This window comes from Balaenoptera borealis, assembly GCF_965194805.1.
Source record: "Balaenoptera borealis genome assembly, chromosome: 14".
In the NCBI taxonomy this organism is placed as follows: Eukaryota; Metazoa; Chordata; class Mammalia; order Artiodactyla; family Balaenopteridae; genus Balaenoptera; species Balaenoptera borealis.
Genome location: NC_138875.1, coordinates 13,443,798 through 13,455,890, shown reverse-complemented (window position 1 = coordinate 13,455,890; position 12,093 = coordinate 13,443,798). Strand labels below are relative to the sequence as shown.

The 12,093-nt window shown below is 33.1% G+C and overlaps 1 protein-coding gene across 3 annotated transcripts in view; it reads right to left on the bottom strand.

Annotated features, from left to right (window-relative positions):
• PIGN (phosphatidylinositol glycan anchor biosynthesis class N) overlaps positions 1–12,093 on the bottom strand; it is a 122,841-nt gene that overhangs the window by 58,269 nt on the left and 52,479 nt on the right. For all 3 annotated transcript variants that reach the window (XM_082352980.1, XM_082352979.1, XM_082352981.1), the window contains exons 16-21: positions 11,929–12,068; positions 9,604–9,703; positions 9,407–9,499; positions 8,205–8,296; positions 5,960–6,068; positions 3,791–3,899 (exon numbers count right to left, since the gene is read on the bottom strand). In XM_082352980.1, coding sequence (XP_082209106.1) covers positions 3,791–3,899; positions 5,960–6,068; positions 8,205–8,296; positions 9,407–9,499; positions 9,604–9,703; positions 11,929–12,068 — 643 coding nt within the window. The remainder of the gene's footprint in view (positions 1–3,790; positions 3,900–5,959; positions 6,069–8,204; positions 8,297–9,406; positions 9,500–9,603; positions 9,704–11,928; positions 12,069–12,093) is intronic.

The window sequence follows — 12,093 nt, the reverse complement described above, 5'->3', positions numbered from 1 at the left end:
TCTTTGAGAAAATAAACAAAAAGGACAAACCACTAGCTAAGTTAATCAAAGAAAAGGAAGAAAGTGCAAATATACAAAATAAATTGAGGGAAATGACTAATAATACAGAAGGAATTTTTTAAAATCATAAGAGATTACTTTGCATCCCTCTATATGAATAAATTTGAAAATCTAGAAGAAACAGAAAATTCCTTAAGCAAATATAGATTTCCAAATTAACCGCAGTAGAGATAAAAAGCTTAAACAGACTAATTTCATAGAGAAATACAAAGTTATCAGGGGACTACCCAACAAAAAAGGACTAAATTCAGATAGTTTCACAGGGGAATTCTTTCAGAACTTTACAGAACAGATAGTCCCAGTGCTACATAAATTGTTTCAGAGTATAGAAATTAAAAAGAAACAATTCTTTTTAAGTAGCAAATATAACATTGATACCTAAGCCTGATAAATTTAGAACAACAAAGAAAATTAAAGACCAATATCATTTATGAGTACTGATGGAAAAATAGTAGCAAATGAACTCCAATGCTACATTGAGAAAATAATACATTATAATCAAATGTGTCTTAGGAGTTTATATCAGAAATGCAAGAATGGTTCAGTACTGGAAATCTATTAGTATTATTCACCACATTAACAGGTCTAGGGAAAAAAAGCCATATTATTATCTCCATAGATGTTGAAAATGTCTTTGACAAAATTCAACATCCATTCTTAATAAAAACCCTACATAAAACAGGAGAGCATGTACTTTCTTTAACATGATAAATATATATACCTCAGTCCTAAAGCCAGAATTTGTCTTAAATGGGGGGACTCCAGAGACACTCCCACTAAGATCAGGAAAAAAATCAAGGAGGTTCACTATCTCTACTATTTAACATTGTTCTGTAGGTATTAGCCAATGCGAGTAAATGAAAGAAAAGAGAGGAATAAGAACAGGAAGGGGGAAATACATATCTGTATTTGTAAACTACATGATGGTATACTTGGAAAATTCTACCTAGAGAGTCAATGATAAACCTAACTCAAGAAAGGAAAATTCAGTAAAGAAGTAGGATATAAAATTAACATGCAAAAATCAATAGCATCACTGTTGGTGGGAATGCAAATTGATACAGCCACTATGGAGAACAGTATGGAGGTTCCTTAAAAAACTAAAAATAGAATTACCATACAACCCAGCAATCCCACTACTGGGCATATACCCTGAGAAAACCATAATTCAAAAAGAGTCATGTACCAAAATGTTCATTGCAGCTCTGTTTACAATAGCCAGGACATGGAAGCAACCTAAGTGTCCATCGACAGATGAATGGATAAAGAAGATGTGGCACATATATACAATGGAATATTACTCAGCCATAAAAAGAAACGAAATTGAGTTATTTGTAGTGAGGTGGATGGACCTAGAGGCTGTCATACAGAGTGAAGTAAGTCAGAAAGAGAAAAACAAATACCGTCTGCTAACACATATATATGGAATCTAAGAAAAAAAAAAAAAAAAAGGTCTTGAAGAACCTAGGGGTAAGACGGGAATAAAGACACAGACCTACTAGAGAATGGACTTGAGGATATCGGGAGGGGGAAGGGTAAGCTGTGACAAAGTGAGACAGTGGCATGGACATATACACACTACCAAATGTAAAATAGATAGCTAGTGGGAAGAAGCCGCATAGCACAGGGATATCAGCTCGGTGGTTTGTGACCACGTAGAGGGGTGGGATAGGGAGGGTGGGAGGGAGGGAGACGCAAGAGGGAAGAGATACGGGAACATATGTATATGTATAACTGATTCACTTTGTTATAAAGCAGAAACTAACACACCATTGTAAAGCAATTATACTCCAATAAAGATGTTAAAAAAAATCAATAGCATCTTATACTCAAAAAAAAATTAAAAATTAGAAGATACGATGAATGAGAAAAGCTCATTTATAATAGCAACAAAAAAGATAAAATACTTAGGAATATATTTAACAAGAAATATTCCCAGCCTATATGAAGAAAACTATGAAGACTGCTTTAAAAGGCACAAAGGTAGACTTGAACAAGGGAAAGGACATCCCTTGTTCTTGGTTAGAATGTCTCAACGTAACTCATGGGTAAAATATAAGTTTTCCCAGAGTTAATTGGCTATATTCTTCAAAAATGTCAATGTCATAAAAGACAAACAAAGGGAAAATGCCATAAAGGATATTATTAAGTCAACTGAAAAATTAATATAAGGATGGTAGAATAGATAAAAATATTGAATATGGTGTTTAAAAAATTTTATACATACATACACTCGTAATCACAGGTGGACAAGGACATGAAGTAGAGGATGACTTTCTGTAATTCTAGGAAATTTCTATTTTTTTAACCTTTTTAGACATTTTAGATGTTTAAAAATGAGGTACAATAATATGAACACAAATTCTATTTTCTTTGCTTCTCTTCTTCATGTGGTTTATCCCTAGGTGATATATTGTTTATATGCTGGTGTGTGTTATATACACTGCATATTTTTGAAGCTATGCAGGAAAATAAAAAGACTTCCCTTTAATGTCATCGTTGCCATTCATAATTTTTGATTTTTCTGTGGATTTGAAAACTAACATGTCATGTGAGAGACAATTACATATAGATACCCCACTAGAATATTAGCCCCACCACCCAGCCCTGCAGAATATAAGCTCCAGGAGGGCAGGGACTTGTTCCATATTTATTATTCTCAGAGAACAGAATAGTGCCAGAACATAGTACAAACTAAACACATTTTTTTTTAAATGAAAGAGCAGTCTCTGCTATTGTCATGCAGAATGAATGTAAATAGTAACTTTAGTAATCAAGATAATTTAAAAGGGAAGGCCTACATAATGCCCATAATGAAATGAAGTTTACATAGTGAAAATAAAGTTATATATACAAGAACACTTATTGTCCAAGAATAACTTCCACTTATACAATGACCAAGGTGTATAGAAAATGAGCAAATCAAAACTTTAGGCGATACATGTCCATTTCCTGTTGTATTTTTAAGCCTCTGCTTGGATTTTAAGAGCAATCCAAGGACAAACACTCCTATCCCTTAATCGTCTTTTTAAGATAAAGTTCCATCCAAAGATCTTTTTTTTTTAATGATGAACAAAAATCATTTATAAATAAATAAATGTTAAATCACACATCATGTCATTCATAGGCATTACAAACTTTTTCTTTTTTTTAATGAAAAACCTCGACTTAAAATTTGCTCCTGTCTTCCAGTTGGAAGGAAAAGGCTAAGTCCTTAAATGACATCTGTTTGCTCCACACGCACATTCTTAAAAGAATTATAGAGGAATACGTTTTAAAATGTATAATCGGCTTTATAAAATGTGTAATGTGTTGGGAGGTGACTAATCAATGTTATTTTCAGCAAGGGAAATACAGATAAAATTTAACTGCTTCCTAGTCCCTGTGTAAGAAAGGAGAATTTATGAATTGACATGAAATTTCAGCATAGGAATCTCTTCACAAAACCCTCTTCTCTTCTGGAAGCACTTTTTATCAGGTGCGAATAAATATACAGCCTTATTATCAAGTCATAAATATTCTATCAAGTAATTCTTAATAACACATGAATGCTCACAAAAGTTCTAATTTTTTTGTCAACTTCCAACAAGAGATAGAAATAATAGCTCGTTATTATTATTTTCCCACAACAAAATTATTTGTTTCAACAGCAATGATACAGATGTAAATGGATAATTTTAAGATGTAACTTGATGGAAAGTTATCTCATTTGATTTGATTGACCTCTTACCTAATATCATCCAGCTAACAACCTGATTAATAAGAGGCAGTCCTTGTTTCTCGAGTAGACTATTATGAGTGCCATACACAACACACACGGAAAGCACCGTGCTTAGCATCTGAAAACAAACACAGAAGACGTAAATAAAAGAGAAGGTGGTGAGTGACTAATTTATATATTAGAAAGAATACTTAGAAAAGTGCTTGAACAACTGGAGTCTGGCCAAAATGTTATTGAAATTGGACCAGTTCACCTTCTTGTGGCTAAGACCAACAGTCAGAATTCTTGTACTAAGCAAAAGCCCTCCTTTACAAGCATGAATGAGGTGTTTTACACTTTCAGGAGTATTTTGGCATACATTATCACACTGTTTCTACTTAGAAATATTTGTTATTAATCTTGAAGTTTTCTTAAATCATGGAACTGCAGAGAGTGAAATGTATATAGCTTGGTGTATATGGCTGAGTGTCTTCCACCTCTGGCCCTCACTAACAGTCATATCTATTTATTCATTCAATACATATCTGTGGCCTGAGTTTTCACTGGTACTGGGAATACAAGGAGTACAATATTCTTTAGGGAATATATACAAACTAGTGTAGAGTTGGTAAACTATTGCTTTTAGAAATATTGTTTTATTGGAACATGGTAACTCTCATTCATTCACATGTTGTCTACAGCTCCCTTTGCCCTACAATGGTAGAGCTGAAAAGTGACAACAGACTCCATATGCCCCACAAGCCTAAAATATATACAATCTAGCACGTCAGAAAAATGTTTGCTGACCCCTGAACTAGTGGATTAATAGCCAATTTAAGAAATGAGCTAAATTATGGCTATGAACAAAGTAAACTCTCTTAAAGATCAGATTAGCAACCTGATCACCAAATCCTAGAGATACATTTAATTTACTCATATTTTCAGTGAATTAAGAAGGAAAAATTGCTGTCAATAAATCTATGACACAATTCTAGGATCCTTTCAAATGTGAGACACATTCTCATTTTAGATACATTAAAATGTGAGAAGACACAAATCTTAGAATCATAAAAATATATATATGGTACACAATAGAGGAATGAATGCAAAGTAATAAGGTTAATGTAAGAAGGAATTACTTTATACTTAGGGGTATTTCTCACAAAGTCCATAAGAATTTTAACATGGTATTCTTTGCTCCTACAGAGTAAGATTCAGAAACACTCACTTCTGTCAAAGTATTCATTATTACAGGTGAATTTTTTCAAAGCTACTATGGTTTAGTGTAAAACCAGTCGGTACACCATTTAAAATGAAAAGATACACTTCAATGGCTTGATAGGATCTTTGACAAAAATACTTCTCTTTTTATATGTTCTCTGTTGTTCTCTAAGAATGAGTTAACATCTTTTAAGTGTTGTACATTTTAATTTTTGAGTGTTCTTGGAAATACTATTATCCCAGCTTTGTTCTGAGTAAATTTTTTGAGGAGACTCAAATAAGTTTTTTTATCAGTGTTGTAGATGTCGTTTATTGTTTATTGTTGAAAAGGAAAAAAAAAGTGGTTTCCACTCTTATCTACAGAAAAGCTATCATTTTACAGAATATGACACCATATAATCTCTTACAACCCTACTGGATATTATCTTTACAGATTAAAAACAGACAAGTTCTATTACTGAAAATCACACATCTAGTACAAAGCATAACTGGGAATTGACTCAATTTTGAAATTTCAAGTTCAAAGTTCTTTTCACCACTCCAAAGCCACCAACCAAAGTGAAGTTTCTTTTCTCCTAGTATGTCATCTGAAGTCTTAAACTGACTAATCTTCATATAAACATACTAAGCCGCTGCTTTCACTTCAAAGAACTTTTTTCCTGACACAAATTAGGACAACACAGAATCTCAGACCAGAGGAAGTCTTTTTCAGTTCAACTCTTTGGACAATACCTCTTATATCTCCTTAATCTCTGCTATCTAGGCGTTTTTGGGGGGCCTCCTGCTGACCTTTTTGCTATCTCATACCTTTTAGAGAATATATTTCCATGTAATATCTTAAACAGAAAACTCTTCTCAGCTGGTATTGAGGTTAAAAAAAACAGGATGGCATCTTAAGAACAAGATAATTAAATACAACTGTAAGATACATTTTAGTGTATCATTTGTATAACATAGTGTTGAAAATCTGTAACTGACCTGTAACAGATGTAACACCAGCTCTTCATTTACAAAACTATCTTTTCTTTTTATGACAGATGTTACAACAAACAGGGATAGCAGAAGAACCAGCAAGCCTGCACCCACTCTGTTTTAAAACACAATTCACAATTTCAAATTTTCCTAAGAATATATGTCACATGAAAATATTAGATATTTTACTCTAATGTAGAATCTCTCAATCATTTGGCTTAATCAAGATGAAGTAACAAAATGAATACACAGGTGTAAGAAGAATAAAAATCTTAGAATAAAGATCCTGTGGGGATGGTGTCATTTGTAACTTTTCACACAATTTTTTAAGTATCTTCATCTTATCTCTATAATTTGATTTTTTTAACATTTACGCATACCATAATTCTCAGCTTGACTTGGACAAATTTACAGAAAACAATATAAAAGATAGCTAAACAAGTATATCAGTATCTACACCATATATTTTCTGACTATGAGCACTTACTCATACAAAAAGGAAAATCTACATTTATAATCCACAAATTGTTCCTCTCTATCATTGACGTTGGTGCTTTTCACAGCTGTTTCTGGCTAAGGGAAGGATGGAAGAGGGGCCACAAAAGCAGCATGTGGGTGAGGCATTGGTACAGTAATGAAACAACAAATTACACTTTTTCAAGAACACCAGATACAGTATGGTTCCTGAAGTCAAAGGAGACTAACATCAAGGAAACACTGTACTATTACTATTGAGTTCTATTTCTCACCTCCTAAAAATCCAAGTAACATAGGACGACTGAAATTATGTTGAGGATAGAATCTGGAACCCAGTAATATAATAGAACTATGTGAAAAGGAGTTGGTTTAAGAGAAATAAGAAAGAGCAAAAGGCAGGGTTATGGAGAACGTGAAGCAGGAACTCCCAGGAAAATGCTTGTTTTTGCCTTTGTTTTGATTCTTCTAGTATTCTCTTTAAGAATCATGAGGGAAAAGTTAATTAAAACTTATGAAAAACAACCGTGTATGATTAAGATTCTTCGTTTGTTTTTGCTTTTTCTCCCCCATACCCTCTTAAAAAAAATAATTTGGTATTTCAATTAATTGGCAAATACGTTTTTACCTCAGAAAACTGGAGTAACAGGAATATTATAGCTATGTTATATATATTTTTGCTCTTTCTTTTAATTTATCCTTAAATATTTCACATATCTATCTTTGTAATTTTCTAAAGAAGGGAGATGAGGTGAGAGATCAAATGGAGAGTAGCAATTTCTCCATAAACCAGGAGGCAAAATGAAGAAGTTGCAAATATAGCTACTGGGAAACTTGAAGCACTGAGGAATTTAAATTAAGAGGGGAAACAACATAATTTTTAAAAATATAAATTAGATTTCTCATGATTTAACAAGTTTGCTTCCTGAATTAATCTTTACTGGAATAGGTAAAGTGAAAAATTTCTATGAAGACCATTTATATAATTTCTTTTCCTTTTAGCATAAGTCCTGTTCAAATATGTCAATAGTGCTTGAGCAGGACAGATGGGTAGAGGCCAATGAAAGGAGGGAAAGTGGCTTTATAGAGACAAGAGAAGAGCTCACAGAGTAGTGGGAAACAAAAAATAAAATGTTCGAATTCATCTTTGCACATGCTGTTTACAGTTTATGACAGCTGCAAAATGTTTTCACTTAGAACTAATAAAGTATGGCTTAGATAAAATCTTCTTAGAATTCAATACAATTTTTTGAGCTCTGCTAATAAATTGACTTCCTGGAATAATTTCTGATCTATTCCATATTGTTATTCTCACAGAAATGAGATAAAATGTATATACTTTATAGGTACTTTAAAATGAACACATACTTTAAAAAAATATTGAGTTAACTTTCCTTCAAAAGATATACTCTCATCTATTAAAGATGGGGTTAGAATGCTAAAAAGTTGGTTACACAAAGTTCAAAAGAAAGTAACAAAGATGATTACATGATTAGAAAATAAGAAAGGAAATGTTAAATGAAATAATGACCATTTAATTTGCCAAGCGCCTGGCACAATTTCATGTTTTACGAAGGTCCAGAAGCATCTTCAGGGAGTTTTAATGCCTCTCAGAGCCTGATCCAAAATTATGACTAATGGTTTGATATTAGTATTTTAACTTCTAGTTTGTTCACATGATTTTAAACTCATGGCCAAGACTTGGTTCATATTTCATAGTGTTAATTGAGAAAAACAATTGCATTAAAAAGAAAATAAGTTAAAATATGGTGCATACACTAGAAAGATATTTGGCTTTCGTCCTACAACAGGCATAAGTGGGAACACTGCCAGGAGCAAACAGAAGAAAATCCAACTCAGTGAGGTGCTCTGAAATAAAGAAAAAAGTTATCTTTAGACAATTATGGTACAAAAAACTGTCTTCATTGTTTCACAGACTACATGGCTGTGAAACTAAAAGGAAAATTCAAAGCCTTACATCTCTTTACTTTAAAAAGTAATATAGTTACTATTTGTGAAGAATCTGTTATATAGTAGGCACTATATTAGGTATGATATAGGCATTATCTCATTTAATTCTCACAATAACCTCAATAGGTATGCTATATTATTCACAGTATCTCAGATGAGGAAACTGAGCTTAGAGATGTCAAAGTGTTAAGTAGCACCAGATCTATTACTAGTAAATGAAACAGCCAGGATTCAGACTCAGGTCTGCTGTTTCAAAGCAAGCACTTCATTCAATTTATGTTCTACCATATATTGATGACATCTTTAAGAAAGCTGGCCTGCAATCATAATCAAATGATTGTGCCCAGGAGGGAAATAAGTAAAAATACTTCTGTAATTAGATTAAGACAAAAAAATTGTCAATAGTCCCATTAATTGGAAAATTTTGTAGGTTCTCATAGAGTAGAAAGAAGATATTTCTATCTTCCTGCTACCTCCACCAAAAAGTATCAAAGTGGAAACATGAGAGTATTCTTTGTAGAAGCACACTGTAATTACCTACCTAGTTAAAGGCAGAAAATCAGGAGTAATCATACTTTAAAATAATCTATCATGAATAAATACTTCTCCAGAGAAAAACTGAGGTGGCTCCAGACCAGGAGGGAGGTGACTCCTCTGACTTGAGCCCAGAGTGTGGCCTCTCATGCCACCGCACTGCTCTGGGCAGTTCCTCTGTGGCATTTAGATATTTGAGCCTAAAGGAATCTAGGAAGTGCTTCAGAGAAGGACAAATCAGCTCTGCTTCTTGAGTATTTCAATCACCACAAGACCAGTTCACTTTGATATGAAAGTCTGCATGAATCACTGAAACCTTAAAGTCAACATCAGTCCTCCTGTTAAAAGGATCAGGATCTTTATGTAAGGTCACATTCTACCCTTTTCTTAAAAAAATGAATAATTCCCTGAGTTAAACGCATATCAAAACAAAGCCGCTATGAATCTGCCTAATTTCAAAGTGAGTACTTATACCTTTGCTCGAGTCCACAGTGGAGTGATAAATGGCCAACCTGCAAACGCAATGAGTCCAGCTGTAAGCATATAGCGGTAGAAAAAACTGAGAACCTAGTAATGCAATCCAAAGAAGAAAGGGAAAATGAAGTCATTTCAAAGGAGTTACATGTGTATGAAAGAGACCTGAAAATGTGGTAACGTGGTAAATTACTTACTAATACTTCAACTCCCAGGATAAAGAGTAACAGGTATCCAACAAAATGACTTGGAGGGAAGGTCAACAGTAATGTGACCAAGCCTTGAATAACTGGAAATCTGTTTAACAAGATTATTTATAAAAAGATTATTTATAACCTATATTGAATATAAAAAAATTAGTTCTCATATAGTAAAAAATAAAAATTTTGTGCATAGAAATCAGGGAATTTTCAACTCATAGATTTTTCAAAAACTAAGATAATCTCCAACAGATTTGTTTCAGTGGCTTTACTTACCTAAATCTTTTTTTGAAACCTAGTATTCTAGGAAAAATGTAACTTCTGAATTAAGTTGATAATGATCACATTAATTTGCTTGGTTTTTTTATAAACATTAATGATAATAAATGAGTCTTATTGGATCTTAGTTTAAACATGGGCACATACAATTACAGATACAACATCAGAAATAAAATACAATAAACCCAAATGAATAAACATAGAGAACATTTTTAAAATTCACTAAAGTTAATTTTCTATTGAAATCCCAACTGTCTTAATAAAATAAAGGTACGTTTTCCTAGTCTAGGTAGAGAAAATCTTAATTGCACTTTTTCACTGGGTGAAATAACCTTTTCCAAACTCAATTTAAGATGTCACTAATTGTATACTAATTGTAATTAAATGTGAATTCATAACCATTAAAAATGTATTACATACTTGAGTCCTTTTTACATTTCATCAGTGGAAAAATTTTTTTAGCATTGGTAGTGCATTATTAAGTAGGCAATTATAAAAAGTCAGTATCACTTGGTTTATAACCTTTTTCTGATTGAAAACAATGGTTACATAATGTCATCAAAACAATTAAGGTGCCATGTTAGGAAAGAAAAGCTAACACCAGTCAAAAGGAGAATGTTTCTTTTGTTCTCAACAGTGATGATTTTGTAAAATCATTTAGATTATTTCTAGAAGAAAAGTGAATTTTTATGTTTTATTTTCTTTATAATCTATCAAAAAGATAAAGATAGAACACAACATATTTTCAAAATCACTCTGTCCTTAAAATTTAAATGTATATGTGTTCTTCATAAATAGAACATTTAATAATTCAGGAGGGAATTTTGGATAACACCTTTCACTCTAAAAATTTTTAAGCCAGAGCAAATGACATTAGGAAAAAATCCAATTTAAGTATGTACATCCAACAACCCTATTCCTTTCAAATGGAGAAGTAACAGTCTGTTCTTTTGTCAGTGTCTTTTTGCCTTGTTTTTAAAAATGTTAACATTTAAAATATTTTAACATTAATTTTTATTTTTCATATTAAGAAGAGGTGGTCAAAGCTGGAGGTAACAAAAATTAGAAAAGAAAACACATTGTGTCATTGCAACATGCTCACCAACCCTGACAACACCCTTATTCTGGGCTGTCATTCCCTGGTCTGCTTTCGGCGTCTGGTTTGCTCAAAGGATGCCCAAGACTAAGTTTAAGTTCTAGATTACTGGTGCAAATATAGAAGTCAACACGATCTGTAACATGACCCTCGCTGCCTGTGAACGTGAACCAGCCCAACATTTTAGTGATTTTCTTTTAAAGTGCTTATAACTTGCATGAGAGCTCTACCTCTGATGTTTTCTACAATGATAAGAATCCATTTCAAGTCCAACTTGTGAGCAAGCACTTAAAGGTAGAACCACAGCATACAAGAATAATCTCCCCTAACCCCTGTAGGTATACATTACTAGATTGGATTTAATTGCGAACTTTCATTCATCTAGGTTTACGTGATAGCTGGGAAAGGAGGGGCAAAAATGTATAGAACAAAAGCATGCAAATTGCTTTGTGAAACATGAAGATACACTGGAAACTGGGATGATGAGACAAATTCAAAACGTAAGTCACTCCTGACATAGTACAATCCATATTAATTATTTAATTTTTACTCCAGATTTTTCTTATAAAAGATAACACAAAGAAAGGAATGAGGCCAGTGCTACCTCAGGGTAATCAAGATGAAGTCAAAAGGGAAAAGTAAAAAGGATGTTTAGGGAATTCCCTGGAGGTCCAGTGGTTAGGACTCTGCGCTTTCACTGCCGAGGGCCCGGGTTCAATCCTGGGTTGGAGAACTAAGATTCTGTAGGCCTCAAGGTGCGGCCAAGAAAAAAAAAAATGCCTGTTTATATGCAACGTTTATGCTGCTATGAATGAAATGAAAGGGCTTGGAGATTTGAGGGTATTATAATTATCTTTCATGACTTATGTTACAGAAATCTAATGCATCTAAATACAGATTTAACTGTCAGTGAAGTGAAAAACAAGACCACAAGATGTGTTACTTACTCTCTCAGAACCGCATACCATACTGGCAGTGGCAACAAGCAATATATGTAGTAAGTCCAGGGACAGGCTTGAATCAGCAGGAAAAGTGCTAGTAAAACGCCAACAGCTACAAAACTACATGACAGGAGATGGCTTGGTTTCTGAAAGTTAAACAAAACATTGAAA